The sequence below is a fragment of the Myotis daubentonii genome, chromosome 5 (genome assembly GCF_963259705.1).
Source record: "Myotis daubentonii chromosome 5, mMyoDau2.1, whole genome shotgun sequence".
Taxonomy (NCBI): Eukaryota; Metazoa; Chordata; class Mammalia; order Chiroptera; family Vespertilionidae; genus Myotis; species Myotis daubentonii.
Window position 1 is genome coordinate 49,243,915 of NC_081844.1, and position 24,713 is coordinate 49,268,627.

Genomic DNA, 24,713 nt, shown 5'->3' on the forward strand with positions numbered 1-24,713 from the left:
TTACCCAGTATGACTGGTATCCTTTTAAGGAGAGGCAAGATGATGTGAAGGCAGGCACAGAGAGAAAGCAATGTGACTATGGAAGCGTAGACCGGAGTGCCTGGTCCTCCCAGACGCTGAGAGGAGGAAGGGAAATCCTCCCCCCAGGGGCTTCAGAGGAAGCATGGTCCTGCCAACCTTGATTTTGGATTTAGACCAGGGGTGGGCAAACTTCTTGACTCGAGGGCCACAATGGGTTCTTAAACTGGACCGGAGGGCCGGAACAAAAGCATGGATGGAGTGTCTGTGTGAACTAATACATGTTAACACTGCTGCTGGTGAAGGAGCGGAGGGGAGAGCAAGAGAACCCTCCGCTCTTTCGGCCCCGCGGGCCGGATAGAACAGCGGAACCGGCCGAATCCGGCCCGCGGGCCGTAGTTTGCCCACGGCTGATTTAGAGAGACTGAGAGAGAAGTTGCTTTAGCCACCCAGTTTGCTGTATTTTGTTATGGCCACCCTAGGAAATGAATACAAACTTGAATGTAGCAGACATTTCAAACAGGTACAGATGAAGGGCTGCCACTGCCATTCTGTAATGATTAGGAATTTTCCTTTTGGATTTAGATGTGGGTATTATAATAATAACAGGATTTGGTCAGATCATATTTTGTACCCAACCCAATGATTACAGAGGTGTAAATGTTAATAAAACTAAAAATATTATTAAAGTAAGGAATAAGTACAAAACAAAACCACAATATTCCAATATGTCAGATACATATAGATCAAGATGGAATGCCTTAATTATACATTCATTTTAATATAATTATCTTGTTATATCTTATTAATATAAATATAAAATTTTAAAATGTTTCATCCTGAAAACTAAATCATAGTGTGTATAACAACACAGAGAGTTTAATTAAAAGTTTTCTAATTTTACCCTAAAATTCCAGAGTTCAGTTGCTTTAATCCTAGTTCCTGGGACTTAATGACTACTCAATAAATGTAGGCTGAATTTAAAAAGATAATGAAAATGATATATATTTTAATTAACTGGAATGACAAGAACTATAGTCAACTTGCTCACAAGGTCACTTTAATATGAAGTCTCTAAACTAAGTTACATATTCCAAAGCTTAGAAATACTTTCATGATAAGACCAATATTCTATAATGTCAGATTTTTAAAAAAATAAGCCATGTAATTAATGATAAAAGATGAATTATATAATTTTATGGAAATATACTATTGATTTCTTTTTGAAAACTATATTAACTGCTATACACAGCAGCAAAATATACCTCCAGGTACACAATAAGTCAGCAATAAGTCAGCAAAATTCCTTAGTGTTATCATTTTCCTGGACACTCTAGATTGGCTTTTTCTCTCTATTACCTCTGGAAACCTGTATTTATTTCTGGAGAAATTGCATAACCCTTCTTTTACATTTCCAGTACTATCCAGAACCACTTTATATTCTTTAAAGAATAAGTTATTTTCAAAGCAAATAATAGTCTATCAGTCTGTGACACACATGTAAAAATATTTCTATTTTTTCAAATGGCTCATATAAAGAACTTTTGTTTAATAATATATTCTATTTAATAACAAATTTTCTTTTACATGTATCATTTATGCAACAAATTTCTAAGAAATGAAATTTAATAATGTGGACTTAATATTAAATAAAAATTAAAAATATTATAATTGAGCCTTGATTATTGAAAAAGTACTGGAGTATGTCCCTAATTCAATATTACCTTAAATCATTTATTTACATTATGTTATAGAGGTACTCAATTGCTGGTCAATAGTTCCATTGAATACTGAATAAACAAGGTTTTGTTGGCTATAGAAAATTAAACATTACAAAGACTCCAGAATATACCTGAAGATATCTTATAAATTCTATAAAATAGAGAACTGGTAATTCCTTTATGTATTTAAGGTATAAAAACCTCATTTTTTAACTGTTAAAGATAACATAAAGAACATAAATTTGCTTTATATTAACATTGCTTATAGAGTAGTCAAATTTTACTTTCAAAATGTTGTGTGTCCACACTCTCAAATAATATAGATTAAATATACATTTTATTAATATAAGTCCACACAAATGTATTGTCCAAACATTGTATATGCTATATTTAAATCAACATCTTAAGTTAATCATTAATCATACCTGAGTTAGTTCATTCATATCTATAAGTCCGTTACTGTCAGCATCAAAATATTTAAACATTTGATCCACCAACAACTTCTTCCGAGATATGTCATCATCGTTAGGGTTTTCATTTTCTCGTGTAATATATTTTTGCTTTTGTAAATCTAAAAGCATGCTTTTCATCTTGCTGTATTCAGTGGCCTTGCAGTTATCTCCTGTAACAAAAGAACTAAGTTATTTTCAAAGCAATATTATGGAAAACAAATCATTTACTTTATTAATGTTTAGAAGCTAGAACCTTATAAATGCCATACTTTGTACATAATTTTTGTTTCTACTTGGTATAGTTTACAACTTGTGCAAGAAAAAAAATCAGGCTATTTTCATGGCAAATTAGAAAAATTTTGTCTGTATCAAACCTAATAAGAATATATTTAGTGTGTATTCTCTCTATGCCTAAGTCATTGGTTCTATGAGGTACATAGAAACGCATGGTAGCTCTCATTGGCTACAGTGCTTAAATATATCTTTGTTTTAATCCTCATAATACATCCCCATATTGATAATTTCACAGGTTTTGAACATAAGGCACAGGAAGATGAAATGGCTTGCCCAAGGCCAGATTAGGTTAGATTATGCTGAATTTTGCACTTAAACACACACACATATATATGTGGCTCCCAAATACTATAGCACATTTTTAACTGGATATATGTTTATAATATTTGGGTTTGTTTTGAAGAAATTTATATGTGTGTATTTACATTTTTTCTTAATTCTATTTATAATGCAACTAAGCTCATACTTGTATTCTTCCCAAAGTATTGTTATTTTTCATCTATTCATTTATTTTTCCTTTTAGAATACTTAGTGTGTATAATATGATATGTATTTGCATTTTATATCTTAAAGTCTTAACTTTTCAAATTTCATCTTCATAACTAAAATATGTTTATTAAAGTAGCAATGCATTACATGTTTTTCATATCTCCCATAGTATAACCATAGGAATAGTGGGAACATCACTGTTAATAAAAATAATTGCTTGACATAATTTTTTCAAAAGTAATTACAATCCTTCTAAAATCTTCACATGATTATTTTACAAAGGATTTTACTTACAATGGACTCATACTGATGTCTTCATAAATAGTGCACTAAAATTAATTGCATATCATTGAGACCAAATGTGATATAAACTACATTACAGAAAATACAGTTTATAATGTAAAATTATAAATGAAAAAAATGGGTATCATAATACCTAAATAGTTTGTATGTCATATTTTAGGGGGGAAAGATAACTTATATTTGTGGTCAATGTTGACAATTAGGATTTGACAGAATCTACAGTTTAGAAAGAAGATTTCTAAAGAATTTTAAATATAGATCTAAGCCTGGGTTGAAAAGCAATATTTGAAGTCTCATTCTCTTTTAAGATAAGACAGAAAACAACCTCTGCTGGAGAATGAGAGACTATCTTATTTTTCAAAGACAGTGAAAATGACTACTGTTGTTCATCAATTTTATTATTTAGCAATCTTGTCAAGAACTTCATTTTTTTGCAAAAAAAATCTAAACTTTGTGCTGCAGATTAAGTCAATTTTACATTATTCTGTTTTCAATATAGAAAAATAATAAGAATATGTTTTAGCAATAAGAATAGCAAAAGAATCAGACACAGGAGAGAAGTAATCAAATCCAGAGGGATAGGTAGCAATTTTGGTGTCCATGAAAGTGGCACAAAAGAAGCCTTCAAATATGAATGTAGGTGTATGTGTCCATGTGTGTGTGGGTGTGCTTCAGAAATAGAGAGAAATGTGTGATGAAAGAATGTGGAAATGATAATAGACCTTTCCAATAGCCCCACCTGGGATTTCGGTATTTGACCTTGCATCTTTAGGTCCTTTCATTTGACTGAAGGTGAGGAGGTGGGAGGCGGGATGAGTTTGCAGGGGCTGACCTGTGATCATAGGGACTGAGGAGGTCAGAATGTCGATGAGAAGCAGATGAAAAATAGAATTGAAATGCTGAAAACCTTTTAAACAACATTTAAAATTTTGGGAAGGGAATTCAATTTGGGTTGTTGCACTCAAATTTCGATCTAATCAAATAATGTATCATCATGATGTTCTCTATTAATACTTTTGTTTCCAAACTGAAAGTTTCCTAAGTCCAAGCATTGAGGTATTTCTGGAAATCCAAAGAAAATAAAAATAAAAAAAAAACTTTGAAGTTAAGGTATACATATTCTATGATAATGTATGATAAGAAATTATAAACCTATATAAAACAGCATAATTTAAGTCAATAAAAATCTGTCACAGATTTTTTTAAAATAATAAATAGATACATCTGTTATTAATAATAGATTACTTGTAATGCAGGCTTCCGATGTACTAGGAACTCTGTATCTATTAAACCACTTAACTCTCACATTAATCCAAAAAGATAGATAATATAATTATCACCATTTTACAGATGACGGGCCAAAGCACAAAGAGATTATATAAATGGTTTAAAGTTACAGAGCTAGAAAGAAACAGAATGATTTTTACAGAGACAATATCTTTTCTATCCTTTATTCTCTACTTCTCATCTTCAGAAATGAGTTTTAAAATCAACTTATACACAGATTCAGTAAGTTTGTCCAAGGATTATTGGTAAAGTGAAAAATAAATATAATAATAAACTCAAGGCAATATCACTGCTTAAATTACAGGTATAGAAAGCAGAACTCACAAAGAAAAAAAAAAGTAGTATCTGAGATGTAGGAAAACCATAAGTACCGAAAAGGAGGGAGCTAAGGGGAAAGAATTTTTCAAGAAAGAGGGTCTGATGAAATGTAAAATGTTTCAGAATAGAAGTTAGATAAACAATAAGACATTCCCATTATATTGCTTAAATTAGAGATGATGAATGGCTTTACAGAACAATTTCAATAAATAACTAGAGCAGAATTCATATTACAAAGGGCTAAGGAGTAAGAACAAAGTGCAGATTGGGAAATATTAAATAGTTCTTGTCCTTTCAGTAAGTTTCAATGTGAAAGAAAAAGGACCAGCATTATTAATGAAGAACAATAAATATTTAGAAAAATAAACATCAATGGATATGTAGAAAGCATGTCCTCATCCAAGAATAACATCAGGCATTTTTGTTTATTAGCTTCTTTGGCTGGATTCCTATCTCAACAGTCAATGGCTGTGCTAGCTTGGAGTAGCTCAGGAAAAGAAATGCTTTCCTGACCACTCCTGCTTTGGGGGAACAGGAAGAAGCTGCTCTGCTGAGCCTGCCCCAGACACTGAGAACAAGACAGAGGAGGTCCCTGTGTGGTAGTACCCATACCATCATTCTTCCTATGACACTGCCTCTTCGCCAACTCTCAACGCAGTGTCATTCTACCTGGGGTGTTAAAATCCACCTTGTGGAACCTGGAAAGATGAAGAAACTCTGACATTCAATGACCCCTCCCTGTGTAGCAGGCAGTACATCTCCAAGTCTCCATGGAACAGAGAATTACATTTTATATATCTGATAGTACAACCATCAATTTTGAGTACATAAGTGCTAAGAATTATAGATTATATACATATCAATTATGCTTACTATGTTTTTCAAAGGCTGTAATTTGTTCCTATCTCTTTGAAATTATACTTGTATCCTTCCCTCCCATCCATCAGTAAAATATACCAATTCCCTTCAATGCAAAAATATTCAAACCTAACTATATAAGAATTCCGTTTTTCTCTTTTAACATTTATGTTTAGAATGTGATTAATTTGATTCTTGTATAAACTGAAATCTTAAAAATTCAAAGAATAAAACTTGGATACCTTTTAGTGCCAAGTCTATTCATTATTGGAATATATAATGAAACTATTTTGTTCCTCAAACCTTGCAATAACTAATAGAATTATTTTTCATATTTTTAGAAAAATATTTTGTATTTATAGCAAAGCAGTAAGTCAAAATTTAGTATAAAGATTTAATTAGCTAATATTAATTAAATTTAACATAGAAAACTATTGTCTTCATATTAAGGTGTAGGTTGTTAAACTATGTGTAGAATCATTGATCAGCTGCCTCCTGCATGCCCTCCACTGAGGATCGAGCCTGCAACTCAGACACATGCTCAGATCAGGAATCCAATCATGACCTCCTGGTTCATAGGTTGATGCTCAACTACTGAGCCATGCCAGTTGGGTTACAGGACATTTTTAAAATCAATAAATATATTTTATGAGAGATATTAATTCTTTTACCCTTCCCCTACTCTCTCCATATACAAAATTTGATTTTGTTTAATTTATTATCTCCTTAAGCATTGTTGAAGAAAAGTAAATAATTAAAAACAATTAATTCAATTGCAATGCTTACTCATTAATTTATGAAATGAATCTTCTTGGAAATAAAAGTATTTTGAGTTAACCATTCATTGTCCAAGCACTTCACTACTTATGATGTACTTTTGTCAGTTATATGGCACATTGACAACTGTAAATTTATATACTAAGCTGTAGTAAAAAATAGTTTGATTTTCTTATTTGGCAAATGTGATTATGTATTCTAATTTCAATAAAGGTGCTCTAATAATCAAGTCACTTTGCTCTCCTAAACCTAGGAAGACATGAGCATAAATGTTTTTAGGGGCAAGATTAGGTACTCTATCCTCTGTTTTCAACTACATTCTTCAAAGCTGACACACTTGGGAGTGAGTGTGCAACTTAGCTATTACTCAGTTACCACTTATCATCCTCCCAAACACAGTCACATACTATAAAGTAAACATGCTGAACATGCTAACCGAAAACACAATAAAATAAAATAGAACACAGTATGATGGTGAAATCAATAATGTAGATTGCTCAAAAAAATTAAAAAATATAAATTTATCTTACCAGATGTAAATACAACTTACAGTGTTCATTATTATAACTAGTCAAATTTGTTATTTTGATGGTCAGTGAATTTACCAGTCTTTATGTCACTATCTTTAGAGTAAAGACCTAGAAAATATGTGCTTCATATGAAAAAGCACACCTCTTATAGAATATATAACAGCTAATGCTGTTAAGGAGTGTATGAATTAAGTTTTTTCTAATCATTTTTTTCTGCAACCAATGTACAAATATTTTGTACATGATATGTCAGACCTTCCATCTTTTTGCAGTCCTACAATTGCTGTTAAAATGTAAGTGCATATTGCCCTACATATTACACGGCACAGATCTTATTGTTTTGGTGGTAGACTGTGTGTTATAGAGTTTTAAGTTTTGATTTCTACTACCTACTTTATATTAATTCTAGGAATAATATATCTATATATATAAAAGCCTAACTGACTGGCCCACCGGCTGACTTGCTGACCGGTAACTATGATGTGCACTAACCACCAGGGGGAAGACACTCAATGCAGGAGCTGCCGAGCTGTGGTGACTTGGCAGCTGCGGTTCTCAGGTGATGCAGAACCAGAGAGAAGGGAGCTCGATTCTGGGGTGTGTCACCCAAGAACCACCCTCTTGCAATCCAGGACCCCTCGAAGGATGTTGGAGAGCTACTTTCGGCCCAATCCCCGCAGGCCAGGCTGATGGACCCCACTGGTGCACAAATCCATACACCGGGCCTCTAGTATATATAAAAACTTAAATGACTGGCCAACTGTTTGACCATCTGACCGGTAGCTATGACGCGTACTGACCAACAGAGGGCAGACACTCAATGCAGGAGCTGCCAAGCTGCGGTGGCTTGGCAGCTGCGGTTCTTAGGTGATGAGTCCGATTCCAGGTGTGTCACCTGAGAACCACCCTCTCGCAATCTGGGACCCCTTGAGGTATGTCAGAGAGCAGGTTTCAGCCCAATCCGTGCAGGCCAGGCCGAGGGACCCCACTGGTGTGAGAATCCACACACCGCGCCTCTAGTGCTATATAAAAGATATTCTTTAATTTTTAAATAATTTGACAATCATTGTGAAAAAATTAACCAGGTTACAAAAAAGTTACTATCAGTGCATCAAATATAGTCAAAACTAAGATTCACACTTCTAGGAATATATCCCAAGAAACCAGAAACACCAATCAGAAAGAATATATGCATCCCTATGTTCATAGCAGCACAATTCACCATAGCTAAGATCTGGAAACAGCCTAAGTGCCCATCAGCAGATGAATGGATTAGAAAACTGTGGTACATCTACACAATGGAATACTATGTTGCTGTAAAAAAGAAAGAATTCTTACCATTTGCAACAGCATGGATGGAACTGGAGAGCATATGCTAAGTGAAATAAGCCAGTCAATGAAAGAAAAATACTACATGATCTCACTCATTTATGGATAATAAAGACCATTATAAACTGATGAACAAAAATAGATACAGAGGCAGAGCAGCATCCAACAGACTGTCAAACTATAGTGGGAAGGTCAGGGAAGGTATGGGGTGGAGGGGGTAAGAGATCAACCAAAGGACTTCTTTGCATGCATATAAGCATAACCAATGGACACAAGACACTGGGGGGTAGGGGAGGCCGGGGGAAGGTCAAGGGGGGGGAGACATATATAATATACTTTGTAATACTTTAAGCAATAAAACAAAATAATAATAATAAAAAGAATAGGTTTCTTAGCTTGCTCAATATGGCTCAGTGGTTGAGCACTGACTCAGGAACCAAGAGGTCACTGGTTCTATTCCTGGTCAGAGCACATGCCCAGGTTGTGGACCTGATCCCCGGTAGGGGCCATTAGGAGGCAGCAGGTGCAGGTGTAGAGGCAGTCAATTGATGATGTTCCTCTCTCATTAATGTTTCTATCTCTCTATCCCTCTCCCTTCATCTCTCTCTAAAAAGATCAATAAAAACTAATTTTTTTAAAAGGAACAGGTCTCTTAGAACTCTTGAACACTAAGCAATCGTGTTCAATAATTTTATCATATCATTCAAAGATGTTTCTTTCAATGAAAATTTTATTGTTTGTATAGATAGTATAGACATAATGCTATTTATATCTATGTAGCCAGAGGCATATAATGGCTTTATATTTAAAAAGCAATTATTGTGTGCTGTAGTGTTCTAAGATTTACAGATAATTCATTTAACCTTAATAATGACCCTATGAAGTAAGTACAATTATCATACCATAGTCTTAAAAATATAGTAAGCCCAATAATAGACATGGTGTTTAACTTTACATGAAAAGTTGAGAAACATTTGACTCAAGAATTATAAGCCCAACACTCATAAATACAGGATTTTCTCATGCTGTATACACAGCTCAAAAGGTACTTCTGCTCTCTTGAGAAGACAAAAAGCTTTAAGTGTTCTTTCTTCCATGTTACTCTAAAAAAAAGTGCGAAATTTTGTCGAGAACATTAGTCTTCTAAGGACTGCCATCATGCATGAAATCTGAAATGCATACAGCATAATAAAGCTTTTATTGCCATTTCATCTATATTGAGACAGAGAAGTGTTCCTACCATCATTAAGAAACACTACACATAATAATGACATGAATGATTCACCAACCCTGCCTAAAAATTATGATTATGTATGCACATAGCAACATGACTTCAAAAAATCTAAATCAAATAGAGATAGTATTACCAGGACAACTTCTAAGCCACAATTAGAGAGAAAACCTGTAATACTTCTACATGGGAAATGTAGAGAAGCAGCAATTAAGAATAATGCCTTGGTTTAAAAAAACACACACACACACAGAAAAAATATGCTCTAATAGGAATATAGGCCTCTTCTGTAGGGATTACATTTAATGCTAAATTTATCCTATCTAATAAAGAGGGAATATGCTAATTGACCCTCACACCATCACAAAGGTGGAGGAGTCCACAGCCGATAAGGAGGGAATATGCTAATTGACTGCCCTGCCCTCAAATATGGAGGCACCCATAGCCAATAAGGAGAGACTATGCTAACTGACTGCCCCACCCTCAAATATGGCAGCGCCCACAGCCATAAGATGGTGGCAGCCAGTCCCCTCAGCCCCACCGGGGCAGCTGGCTTGTAATAAGGTCGGGACTGCCCCCACCTGGTCACTCCACGTGCCTGTCTCCAGGATCCCCTAGTCCCCCAGTCCCCCAGCTGCCCAGGGCTAGCCCAAGGCTCAGGTAACCAGGGCCTGCTGAGGCTTGTGCTGCCAACAGTGGCAGCAGCAGAGGTGTGATGGGGGCATCACCTTCCCCTGATTGCCGGGTTGCCTCCTGCCCCTGAGGGTTCCTGGACTGTGAGAGGGGGCAGGCTGGGCTGAGGGACCCCCCCCCTCCAGTGCATGAATTTTCATGCAACAGGCCACCCCCCTCCAATGTATGAATTTTCATGCACCGGGCCTCTAGTAATAGTATATAATAGAAGTTTTAGTTTGAGTTCATTTCTCCATGAAGTTTATCAATAAGCCCTAGGTTGTATGGCCAGTTTGGTGTTAAGAGTATGATCATATGTATTTTCTAGTCACTGAATATTTTAATCAGTCAAGATTACATCTTTCTAGCCTTCTAATATCTCAGATATTCTTTGTTTTATTTACCACAGAAAAATACAAAAGTGATAGTGAAAAAAAGCATTTCTTTGTTGATATATGTATATAGTCTCTAATACACACATACACACATATATGCACACTATATATATTATCTTTTTATTTTATTTTTTTGATAAGCACACAAAGGAAATAATACTAATCAATGGACATCAACCTCTGGACACATTTTTATCCTTATTCAACTATAAATGGTCAAATACTATCATATACTAGTGCTAAACATCAGAATAGCAACATTCATAGTGTTGTTGCTGCTGTTGTTGTTTTATCATAGATACTTTTATATAGTCTTAATTTTGAAGTAGGTTAATATTAATAACAATTTTATAGCTTATTGAATTTGGGAATAAATTTGTATTTTATGTATGTGGGCAATTTCATTTAATTAAATTTTCTTATCTCAATACAATGATCATGTATAAATAATTTATCTGAATAGATGTCACCTGTAAAAACCCATGTCCCTGTAGTAGTCACAACTGTGTGTTGTCATTTCTTCTTTTTTTGTACTGCTGACCTTCAAAAGACATTTTCATATGAGTATCATATATTTAATATTTCGATTAGTCATAGCATTGATGCTAGCTAGCATCAATTACCTCCCTACTATCCCCAAACCAACCAAATAAACACAAATGATTTTGCCAATTTGTCTCTTTGTAAGAGAGGGATTACTCAGTATTCTCAAATAAGTACTGGTTCTGTTAGTTACATAGTTACTAAATATGCATCAGCCATTCTCTACTGTATAATGATTATTTAGAATATTACCAATGTGGACTCCCAATTTTTTCTGAAATTAAAAAAAATAACTCATATAGAATATACTACATATTAAGGATAATTGGTTTTAAATTACCTAAATGAAATGTTCATTGTTTTGTTTTCTGGAAAATTATAATTGCTAATAGTTCAATTTGTCAGTATTGCCATAGAAATATGACACTATTCGACATTTTCTTTTAATTCACAATTAGTCAAACAAGTAACAAAAAACTATTTAGTAATGCATGTCTTTATGGATATGCATAGTGTTTTAACAATAGCCTATAATGACCTTTACCAAATATATTTAGTACTTAGGAAAGGCAGAGGACACACTATATAAGAGATGTGAGTAGAAGAGGATAAATTAATACTAGAAGGTGTCTAAAATAAGTGTAGACTGTATATGGCATCAGTAGAAATTGGGCTTATGAGACAGAAAGCAAATAAATATACAATATTTCTGATTGGTGTTTTGGGTTTCTTAGGATATATTCCTAGAAATGAGATTACTGGGTCAAATGGCAGTTCCATATTTAATTTTTTGAAGAAACTCCTACTGTTTTCCATAGTGGTTGCACCAGTCTGCATTGCCACCAGCAGTGCACAGGGTTCCCTTTTCTCCACATTTGTCATTTATTGATTTGTTGATGGTAACCATTCTGACAAGTGTGAGGTGATACCTCCTGATGTTCTCATTTGCATCTCTCTGATGATCAGTGACTTGGAGCATCTATGATATAAAAGGCCTGTGGTCCTAACGCCGTAAAGACCAAAACTGGCGCAGGTGGGCAGGGCTGTGAGTGCAGTGGGGCACGTGCGGGTGGGCAGGCTGCGCGATTTCACGCACTGGGCTTCTAGTTTTTTCATAAAATCTATATTTCAAAAAGAGAAAAACACCTACTCACTGATGCAAACTAGGTGGAACAATCTGAGGAAAATAGATGTTGCCATTGTCTGAAATCAAAAAGTTTTCTGTGAAATCCAGCTGACATTTTGATTTCCCTTTATGTAGTATGTGTGTATGTGTGTATATATAAAATCTGTGGTCATATTAATACAAGTAATAAGCGTGCATATTCCTTTGATATGGTACTGATTTATGTTCAGAAAAGTTTATGGGTTGCTTTGTCAAAGATAAGTTCAAGATAACTTTCTACAATGAGAAGTTGCTATTTCATTAATTTGACTTTTCTCAAAGTAATTTTCTACAAACTAAAAGCATATGAGTTTTGAATATATTTACATCGGAAAAATTCATTAAAATGTGTGAAATTTCTAAAGACAAGAGATGAAAAATTCCTAATTTTCACCTTATGAATAAAAGAGAATCACTTAAGTTCTTGTCCTTTTCATGTATGTTTTCGGATGAAAACGAATTACAAACTCTTTGTTTTTAAAGTCATCCATTTTTATAAGTGAGTTGTAGAATTATTTAATAAATACATTAAAAAACCATTCCTGGCTTTCAATTTTCTGAAAGAAGAAAACCAGGATTTTTCTTTACATACACTGTAAACTTTGCATTTATTCAATTTCTTGATTTAGTTACCTGTTTTGAGCAGTGAAAACAAAAAAAACACCTTCTCCTTGAGGACAGCATACATTAAGATTCATATACCAATATATTACACATTCATGTATATACTAATACAAAATATACAATGGTTTAGTGCTCTTTTATTTTCCAATATTAAATTTATTTCTTCTTGGTTCCATAATTAAAATAATGACAGTAGCGTATATAATTTATATAGAGAGACTTTCACTTTGTACAATTTAAACGTAGTTTAGACTACATTGTGCTTTCTCGAGTAGTTTGGTAAAAATGTTTGGAATAAGAAAGAAATTATTAGATGTCTCCATAAGAAGAAGGAAAAGTTTTCATTATTTATAACATGAATTTCTGGGTTATCTAACTTTAGCCTTTCATTGTCTTTGAAGCATTTTACTACCCTGTAAATTACAGATAACTGATACCAATGAAAAATAACTCTTGTCTATGAACTTGCAAAAGAATTCTGCCTGGTAGGTTCTGTTGATTTCTCTACCCCCTTTTGTGGGGAAAAAAAAAAAAAAAAAGCCAGGTTCATTTCTACAATGGTTTACTCCATATAAATGCATGGCTTTTTGACTTTTTGAACTGGTTATATAATATCGGCCTAGTTCCCTCATAAATAATGAGCTAACTGCAGTTTAACATGTTTATTTTATATCTGCATGAGAATCATTTTACCTTTAAAAATAATCTTTTAACAGTCTACATATATAATTGTTTTTCTTAGAATAGGGCTCAGTGCTTAGGATTATTTCAGTTACAAGTGATTAGACAGATTGGGCAAAGGTAGGTTTACAGTTTTGAGTACAGGGAACAGTTTATATTGTGTTATTATGTATTAATTATTGTATTATTTTCCATATGAACAACTGTTAACTTTTGTCCCAGCCTATATGTCATTATATATAAGTAAATATAGAGAGCTGAATTTGAATATATCTCCAGCAAATTGAACAAAAGCATGAAAAATATATATAATGTAAATAGCAAACTTATAAAACATCTTTTAATTTTTCTATTCTTTATTACTACACGAAATAAACTTTAAAAAGTTAGAATTCACCAGTTGAATTAACTCTTTACCTTTATAAAACAAATATCCTATACTTGCATTACCAGTGTATTTAAATATATAGTTATTTTATTATTTTTAATCATTATAACAGCCTTTTAAGAAGAAAATGATATTTCATTATAGTACTACTAGGGGCCTGGTGCACGAAATTCATGCACTGGGTGTGTGTGGGGGGGAGTGTCCCTCAGCCCAGCCTGCCCCCTCTCACATACTGGGAGCCCTCAGGCGTTGACCCCCATCACCCTCCAATCGCAGGATCGGCCCCTTGCCCAGGCCTGACGCCTCTGGCCTAGGCGTCCGGCCCGGGCAGCGGGGACTCGCAGCTGCAGCGGCCCCACGATCGTGGGCTTCGCTTTAGGCCCAAGCAAGGGACCCCTAGCTCCTGGGACTGCCAGCTTCAACCGTGCCCAGCTCCCATCGCTGGCTCCACCCCTACTTCCTGCTATCACTGGCCAGGGCGGAAAAGGCACCTGATTCTCTGATCATGGCTGGGGGGCAGGGCAAAGGCGGCCCCAGGGCCGCCTTTGCCCTGCCCCCCAGCTCTTAGCTCCCCCCTGGGTTTCCGATCACTGTCAGTGGCAGGAGGCTTCTTCCTGCTTTCCCTTTCGCCTCCCTGCATTGTGCCTACATATGCAAATTAACCACCATCTTGTTGGCAGTTAACTGCCAATCTTAGTTGGCAGTTAATTTGCATATAGCCCTGATTAGCCAATGAAAAGGGTAGCTCATACGCCAATTACCATTTTTCTCTTTTAACAGTGTTGATGACATTACAAACAAAGATATTTTACAAGGTCATACAGCAAACCAAAATATCAGAATCTATTACAACTTCCTGAAGACCCAACATTGTGATTGGTTGGATTAAAAAAATTTTCAAATTACTATGCACTTCTAACAGGGGTCTTTTAGACTTGACTGCACCTTCTCATGACTGAAGAAAGGCACTTACCTGCCTGCACACAACCCTTGGTACAAAGCTTTGCAAGCAAATACTGTCTTTGTGCAAAGAAGAAATCACTGGTGAATACAACTCTTTGTGGAAAGAAGAAAGCACTTCTTGGTGAGTACAAAAGTGCTCTATAGTGCCTAGCATGAAAAGTGACATGCACTGGTTTTCAGCCCCACTTCCTGCCTTCACCAAGTGCCTTTCTGCATCGCACAACTGATGGCAACCCTGCCTTTATTGTTTTGCACTAGGCATCATTTCTGTATTTTATTTTAAATAGGCTATTATGAATTCTAACAAGGACCTTTTTCATGAGCATCTAATTTTTATACCATTATTACTCTATCATACTGTTTCATATCTAATGTAAAGAGATCTGACCATAATGACTGAAATCATGATTTACGTACGATGAAAATACTGCTTTTCAAAAGTTATTTCATTGGAGAAAAAATATCTGGTGGAGAAAATCACCAAAGATATGGTTCAAAGAAAATGGTGTCACTATTTAGTAAATAGAGTTCGAACTGAAAAGGGTGCTGTTCACATATTTTACATTTTTCTTATTCATAACAGACGTTCTGTGGAAACATTCTGGAGACAGTACACCTGATGCCACTGATTGATTCCAGTCCTTACCTGGTCATGGCCCCCTAAAGTGCAGATTAGTCTTTGGCAGGTATTCAACACTTGATTCAGGATGAGGTCTCTAGCACAACGCTATCTTTTTCAAATTCTGCCAGGTTTAGAGACTAAATTGAAAGCTATGCAAGGCATGACCTGAAATTCTATTTTATTTTAATGGCCCCTCAAATCATTCTTACATGATCTTTCCCAGACTTGGTCTCAGCAAAGAAAAGAAAATTTTGGTACTTAATTTACTGAAAAATGTCAATCATTTTGGAAGTCCATTTTGTTTAGGTTGTCCAGTTTGTTGGAGTAGAGTTGTTTGTAATATTTTTTTACAATCCTTTGTATGTCTGTGGGGTCATTTACTAATTCACCTCTTTCATTTCTGATTTTGTTTATTTGGGTCCTCTTTGCTTCTTGGTGAGCCTGGCTAGAGTTTCAACAATCTTGTTTATCCTTTCAAAGAACCAGCTCTTGGTTTTATTGATCTTCTGTATTGTTTTTGGTATCTATGTTGTTTATTTCCACTCTGATCTTTATTATTTCCTTCCTTCTGCTTACTCTGGGCTTTTCTTGTTGCTCTCATTCTAATTCTTTAAGTTGTAGGGTTGGGTAATTTATTACCACTTTTTCTTGTTTTTTGAGGTAGGCCTGTAGAGCTATAAACTTCCCTCTCAGGACTGCTTTCACTGTGTCCCATAGATTTTGGATTGGTGTGTTTTCACTGTCATTTGTTTCCAGGATGCTTTTGATTTCTTCTTTGATCTCTTTTGTAAACTAGTCATTGTTTAATAGAATGCTATTTAGCCTCCAAGTGTTTGATTTTTTTCATTGTTTTTATTGTAGTTGATTTCTAATTTTATGCCATTGTAAACTGAGAAGATGCTTGAAATGATTTATATCTTCTTAAATTTGAAGAGACTTTGCCTGTGTCCCAATATGTGGTCTAACTTTGAAAATGTCCCACGTGCACTTGAGAAGAATGTATATTCTGTAGCTTTGGGAGGGAATGTTCTGAAGATGTCAATTAATTCCATATGATCTAGTGAGTCATTTAGGATTGCTGTTTCTTCACTGATTTTTTGTTTAGAGGATTTTCCAGTGGTGTCAATGGGATATTTAAGTCTCCTACTATGATTGTAGATTGTTATTTTAATCTCACTTTACTAAAGTCTTAAGGAGGAAATGATATAAATCCTTAATCTTAGTTGACTTTCTTCTATCCTTGATTATTAATACCTATTATAATTCTTCACCCATACTATTAGGTAAATTAACTCAGGACTTTTTATGATTAATTTGATTCTAGCATTAATTTCCTAACTGCTTGACTTGTAACTCTCTCTGCTTTTAATCTTGCCAACTTCAATTTAATTACTATTAAAGTAATCTATAAATTAATATTTTCAGGTGTCTTTTCTGTGCCAAATTTTTAAATAGCTCACCATTCCTTTCTATATTAAGTCCCAAAAGAAACTTGTGATGCAGCCGCACTTTCATCAACCCACTGAACTTGTCATGTCTAGTGTAGTTACATCATATACTTTCAAATTTCTGAGACCTGACTGCTTATTTATTGGCTGCTCTATTTCTTTCATCAGATATTTCATTCTGTGTATTTATTTACTAGGGTTGTGGTACAGAAAGCATATTGAAGATGCACAGTGAGCATTATGTTTCTTTCAAAGTATTTAAATGTCCATACACATAAAACAATTATTACAAATTGGCACTGTAACATTCTGGGAACTGCTAAATGATATTCAGTACAACATTTAATTTTCCTAGAACAGTTTGTTTATGTTAATTTGGTTTTAATCAGGTGAAACACTACTCTTTAGGACATAGTCACTATTAGTTATTCTTGTATGAAAATGATAAGTCTTCTCTAAAATTAGGAATTGAAATAAATATTTACCCAAACAACTGATCCATTCTGATGATTAAATTTCAATTATAAAATACATGGAAGGCTATCAGAAAAAAAGGATTTTAAAACAAAAGGTGGATTCTGTGTTATAAGTACTGTGTTTATGAAAGGATTTCAAATAGATTTTAATGGATGCAATGCTCTCAAGAATAAGAAATTACTTCTCTCGTAAATAACAAATTTATTTGTTGCTCCAGTAATAAGGTATTTTTTGAAGTACTTTTTATCAGAAATGTTTCAATTATAAAACCACCAGAAATATTATAGTTGAATTAAAAATACAAAAGCAGCACAAAAACATGTTAAGCTGAGGTTTCAATTTCATTTTGACTATTAATTGTTATGCCATCATATTTTATCAGATACTAAACTCTCCAAAAATATTTTATGTTCTATAACATTTTATGTTATGCAAATTATAATATCATCATAGTAAAAGCTAAGGCATATATATCCTACATTGTTTAAGTGCCATATATAATATTCTGTCTAATACAAAAACTACCTAATGAGATAGATGCTGTGATGGCCTCATATTTTGGATTAGAAAACTGTAACACATGGAGATAAAGTAATTTAATCAGAGTGATAAGTTTTAAGAAATGGTAGAGCTGGAATTTGAATTTGGCTAAGAGTATGGGCTACTTTACAGCCTGCCAAGTGATAGTGATCAACATGAGACAATGGTAACTAACAAATGATTACAGTTGATTATACAGCCTCCTGTTCCACAAAAGATTCCTTATAGTTTATGAAATACAGAAACATATCTAATAAATGGAGAAGAAAAATCGTCTTAGAATCAAAAGTTTACCAACTTCTATCTAATATGGATATTCTGCTAGCTAAAATTTTATCAAGGGTTAAAAATAATTATGTTTGGAGAAACCAAGATGGTGGCATAGGTAAACACCGAAATTGCTGCCTCCTACAACAACTTCACAAATACAACAAAAAGACAAAATGGACATCATCCAGAACTACAGGAAGGCTGGCTGAGTGGAAATTCTACAAGTAGAAGGAAAGAGAAAAGCACACTGAGAGTCAGGAGCTGCGGAAGTAAAGTGCAAAGGTACAGAGGCTCGCGCGCGGAAGGGGGCTGGTACCTGAGGATGCTGCTGTATTTTTGAATCGGGAGGGAGTCACAAGCTCCCGACTGCTCTGAACTCGTTCTGGGAAGTCTCTGGGGACCCAGGACTCATACAGGGAGAAACTGGACTGTCTGGCAGTGGGCAGAACTCGGAACTCGAGAGCGGCTTTCCATCAGAGGTGCTTGCAGCAATTAAATTACCGGGACACTGAGACGCACAGCCCCTTAGGGCAGGGCTGAGGATCTGCCATAGCTGCTTGCTCCACCCTGTTGATTCCTTGAGACCCCGCCCCACCCAGGCTGTGGCAGAGGCTTTTGCATATGAATGCCCTGGCCCTTTGCAACCTGAAAATTACCTAACAAATTACAGCTGGGCCAGACAGACCCAGAACTTCCAAGAGAAGGCCCAAGGCCCCACAGCAGCTTGCATTGCTTCACAGCAGGGCCTCATCTGGGCACCTCCAAACTCCAAAAAAGGAAGGGGAATCTGCAGATCTTTTCGTAGCTCCTGCTGGGTAACCTCAGGCAGAGACTAAATTAGCACCTCTTTAGATCTAAGAGCCAGTGTACCCAGTGGTCAGAGTGGGACCATCCAGATTACAACTCCTCAGATCCATAAGGGACACACTAAGGGGGCAGACTCAGTGAGCACCAAAGCCCCACTGAAGCAAGTCTTGCCCCAGAATGGTGTCTTCAGCGGAGAAGTTCTCCACTGCAGACACAGCTGATTCTCACTGCCAACTGGCCTGGAGGTCAATTCCTCCCAGTGATACCTACAACAATCAAGGCATAACTACAACAAGACTGTGCACAAAGTCCACAAGGGGGTACACCAAGAGTGTCCACCTCAGGTAATTGGGGAGGCTGAGCCACTGGGCCCTACAGGACACCTAGCACACAAAACCACTCTACCAACACAGGGAAGCATAAAAAATGCAGAGACAAAGAAACAGGTCACAACTGACAGAAATGGAGGAAAGCAAATGACTGGATATAGAGTTCAAAACCATATTTATAAGGTTTTTCAAGAATTTTCTGGAAACCACCGATAAATTTAGTGAGACCCTGGAGGATATGAAAAAAGACCAACTAGAAATTAAGCATACACTGACTGAAATAAAGAATAATATACAGAGATCCAACAGCAGACAAGAGGATCCCAAGAATCAAGTCAAAGATTTGAAATACGAAGAAACAAAAAATACCCAACGAAAGAAGCAAAAAGAAAAAAGAATCCAAAAATATGAAGATAGTGTAAGGAGCCTCTGGGACAACTTCAAGCATACCAACATCAGAATTATAGGGGTGCCAGAAGAAGAGAGAGGGCAAGATATTGAAAACCTATTTGAAGAAATAATGACAGAAAATTTCCCCTACCTGGTGAAAGAAATAGACTTACAAGTCCAGGAAGCGCAGAGAACCCCAAACAAAAGGAATCCAAAGAGGACCACACCAAGACACATCATAATTAAAATGCCAAGAGCAAAAGACAAAGAGAGAATCTTAAAAGCAGCAAGAGAAAAAAAGTCAGTTACCTACAAGGGAGTACCCATACGACTGTCAGCTGATTTCTCAACAGAAACCATGCAGGCCAGAAGAGAGTGGCAAGAAATATTCAAAGTGATGAATAGCAAGAACCTACAACCAAGATTACTTTATCCAGCAAAGCTATCATTCAGAATAGAAGGTCAGGTAAAGAGCTTCACAGATAAGAAAAAGCTAAAGGAGTTCATCACCACGAAACCAGCATTATATGAAATGCTGAAAGGTATTCTTTAAGAAGAGGAAGAAGAAAAAGGAACTCTTACCATTTGCCACAGCATGGATGGAACTGGAGAGCATTATGCTAAGTGAAGTAAGCCAGTAAGAGAAGGATAAATACCACACGATCTCACTCATTTGTGGAATATAATGAACAACATAAACCAATGAACAAGGCCTGATCCAGAGACGGAGAGGCATTGATTGGACTGTCGGGCCTTGGAGGGAAGGTAGGGGAGGGTGGAGGTAAGGGGGAAAGATCAACCAAAGGACTTATATGCAAGCATATAGGCCTAACCAATGGACATGGACAACAGGGGGGTGAGGGCATGAGCGGGGGGGGGGAGGGGAGGGGGTAACGTGGGGATAAGGACACATATGTAATATCTTAATCAATAAAATATATTAAAAAATAATGTTCATAAGAATGATAAAAAAGGTACTTAATGTTCATGGGGACATAGTGATTGAAAGCATTAAAAAATGCACTATATTAGTCTATACCAATGGTATCACATTGTGGTCCAAATGCAAATTCTGAGCTCCAGTCAATACTTAATGAATCAGAAACTCCAGGTGTATGGCCCAAGAATCTGTTTTAACAAACCCAAGTTTTACTAACATTGGTAATTAGTCACAAGAATATAATCCAGTGATGGGGCTTATTTGAAAATATAGAAAAACCCACAAATTTTAAGTACACTAGAGAGGAGCCAAGCTAAAATATTAGCATGACCTGGCATGCTAAATACAAAAGTGTTTGTTGTAATAATTAGTTATTAAAGAAATAAACGTCAAAATATTTTAACTTCTAAACTGAGTTAAGTGAAAATTGTGGGGGCAGCAAGGAAGGTGAGATTTAGATTTCTGAGGTAAATTACGATGGGCTATAATATCACTACAGTAAATTCTAATAAAAGCTCAAGAGGTGAACCTTGATCAGGTTGGATATTGAAACCATATACTATTAAACAACTGTTCTCAATTATGAAAAGCTAAGGTGCCTAGGTTAAGAACCTAACTCCAATATATATTAGTTGTGAAAGTGTGAATGAATCATTTGATATTTCTATACTTTAGAGTACTTATTTAATATGATAATATCAAAACCTAACTCATACATTTTCAAAATGATTAAACTGTATATGTGAAGAGCTCAAAACAGTTTATGGCACATAGCTAAGCCCCTCCACTCCAAATGTTAAGTTCTTCTTCTAATATAAACAGAATACTTCACGTAGTAATGAGCACAGTATGAGATCAAATAAAAATATTGATACTCTACTTACAATTGTTTGGGTTAGAAACTAGTGATATCAATTCAGTTTAAAGACATACTTTTATGATGTTCTGATATTTGAAAAGGTAAAATACAGGCAAAAAAAGTAGGATTTTTGCCTGAAGTATTTTGAGAGTAGAAGTATGACTCATTCATACTTTCACAAGTAATATATATTGGAGTTAGGTTCTACTCTCAAAATACTTATCTATCCATATTCTGCGCTAAAGATTTGTTCCCATAGTTTATATTTTAGAACAATGCATGACTTGCCTGACTCCAAGAAGAAAATGGGGAAGTATATGTAATGTAAACAAATAACAACCAATTGTAATTGAATGTTCACCATGTAACAGATACAAAACTGAGTATTAACACATTTAATACTTGCAAACTATATTATGAGATAACTATTACCTCTTTTTCATGGATGGATAAATTATGACAATTGGGTATTGAGTAAGTCTCCAAAAGAGGCATAATCAGTGAATATTGGAGCTAAGATATAAAATCAGGCAGTTAAATTCCAGAATCTGCATATTTAACCATGTGCTGTGATTCAGGCCACTTGAAATAAGGATGTTTACAAAGTAATATTGAGTCATAGCCATAGTAGCACTTCAAATATTGATATAACATTCATGACATCTGTTCAAATTTAGATTACCATATCATACTGGTGTTGTACAGAATGCCATACACGGGTGAAGATTAAACTTGGCTAACTAATTATTGAAAAAGTGATGTTTCATCTTAAAGCACTACTTATACATTTTATTTTTACCACTGAGATAAAATCCCTTTCCCTCCTTCATCCTATTTGTTCCTAATCACTAAGGATCTGAAAAAAGCAAACAAGAACAACAACAAACAACTATCTTGCTATTTTTAAGTAAATAGTTCAAGATAAGAAGCTTATGCTATAAATTTTGTCTCCAATGATTAATTACATTTAAAGGGATACATAGAGTAAATAACACAAAAAAACCACCCAAGCCAGAGAGAAGCACCTCTTACAGAAGACTCCGAGAGGAACATTTCCATGTGACACCTCCTTCCTTCTTTATATGTTGAGAACTAGACAACTGCCCCTGTCAGCAGCTTTCCCCACTGGCCTGGCCAATTTTCAGCTTTCAATAGTTACGTCAAAGGACATTTCAGAGCCTTCAGGGAGACTAAATTTAAATTTTAAAAGAATCTTTAAAAGAGGAAAATCTTCCTGAAGCTGACAGATGGAAATGAATACACAAAGACCACCTTTTTTTCTCAATTGAGACAGAGCTGCTCCGACTTCTTTACCTCTGAAGTGCTGCTAACTTTTCATTTGGATTTTGTCGAGTACAACTTTGATAAATTAGAGCTTCCAAGTGACTGAAATAGTAATTGGAAATCTTAAAAGTTCACTTCTATTAAGGTTCAGTCACTGTTTTAATTCAGAAAGTGTCAGGAAAAGTTATTAGTTTTAAAAATTTGAGTAATAAATACAACAAAAATGACTATAACAAGTTGTTCCTCAGATAGGATAAAGATCTTCAAAATAAACACATATTTTATCTAATTCTCATAAGAGCTCACACAATCCCTGATAAAATAACAGAATTAGTGACTATTATGAAATGTATGTTGGTCATAGGTTGAAGTAGTTGGCAAGTTTATCATAGGCTATGTAACTACATTAATTTTAGCTCTTTAGATAGGAGTGTGGAAATACTGAGAACCATTAGAAAATAATGATAAATGATGGTGGCCATGTTTCATTAAGCAGCTGCAGGGGTTGTTATTAGGTGATGAAAAGTGCTACACTTGTCACATTATGGAGAAAAATAAGTAAAGCAGCATTTTAGAAGTCACAGGTTTTTTTTTAACTGTTGTAAATATCTTAATGTTTAGATTTTTGTTGTTTGAGCATTTTTTTTGTAGGGGGAAAGTGTTTCTGGGAGGAATACTGTGCAAACTATATATTTTCTATATGACCTATATTATTACTTCTTCCTAATCTTTTCATGGCTAGTATACAGCATAATTGGAAAACAGGAGGAGTTTAATTTGGGTTTATGTATTCATTCAATGCACATTTATTTTGGGGAGAAATGAATGGGATATGGCAGTTTCTCAGCCTTATGCTTCCCAGGGGTCTGGGATTTCCTTTAGAGGGAAATCTCCTTGGAAAAATGTGAGAAAGAATTATTTCTGCACTATCAAGGGTTCCTTCTGTTTTATAACTCGATGCTCCTAATTGGAAAGCAAAATCCTCTTCTCCTTCCAGACATTCTAGGTCACAGATTTAAAGACTCTTATCTAGCACGTTCAGTTTTAAGTATACTGTAATCAGAATTTTCAATACAACTGATACACTCTTCTGAATTGTAGTTGAATATATCATTTCATTACATGTATCTTACCCAGCTAATACAATATGGATAATAACAATACCAAAAGAAAAGCTTTTTGAGAAAAATGTCTCTCCATAGCAGGAATTCCATCAAGTTTCTTGAATACACGATGAGCTGTGATTGAAATGGATGAAGGACAGATTAAAACAGAGACTCCTGTTGTGCCTCTAGTACTAATGTGCTTCCTTCTCCCCAGCAAATAAACTGCAGGATATGGCATTCTTTGAAGATGTCTTTTCCCTTGTTTGCACAGTATTCAAGGATAGAATCTTACTTTATAATAATCCATGACAGGGGAATAAAGCCATGCAGCCATTGAAAAGTCTTAAGTCTGTGTACTCTTAAATAAATATAGATAGTGCGTTATTCTTTACATGCAAAAAAAGACTATTCTGGTTAAGCTTTAGTATTTTTTATTAGGAAAATAATGTATTCTCCTTTCACATGTTCTTGAAGATGGAGCCACTTCATACCCATACTGCTTCTGTTATGTGGCTAAAATAGGTACACTTTATGGTCATGAGAAGGAAGAAGGTTAACTGTCCCCCATAAGACTTAGTTCTGGGACATTAATTATAGTCAATT

General features: G+C 35.1%; 1 protein-coding gene across 4 annotated transcripts in view; it reads right to left on the reverse strand.

Moving 5' to 3' along the window:
- FSTL5 (follistatin like 5) overlaps positions 1-24,713 on the reverse strand; it is a 596,568-nt gene that overhangs the window by 292,196 nt on the left and 279,659 nt on the right. For all 4 annotated transcript variants that reach the window (XM_059697754.1, XM_059697753.1, XM_059697752.1 and 1 more), the window contains exon 5: positions 2,165-2,361. In XM_059697754.1, coding sequence (XP_059553737.1) covers positions 2,165-2,361 — 197 coding nt within the window. The remainder of the gene's footprint in view (positions 1-2,164; positions 2,362-24,713) is intronic.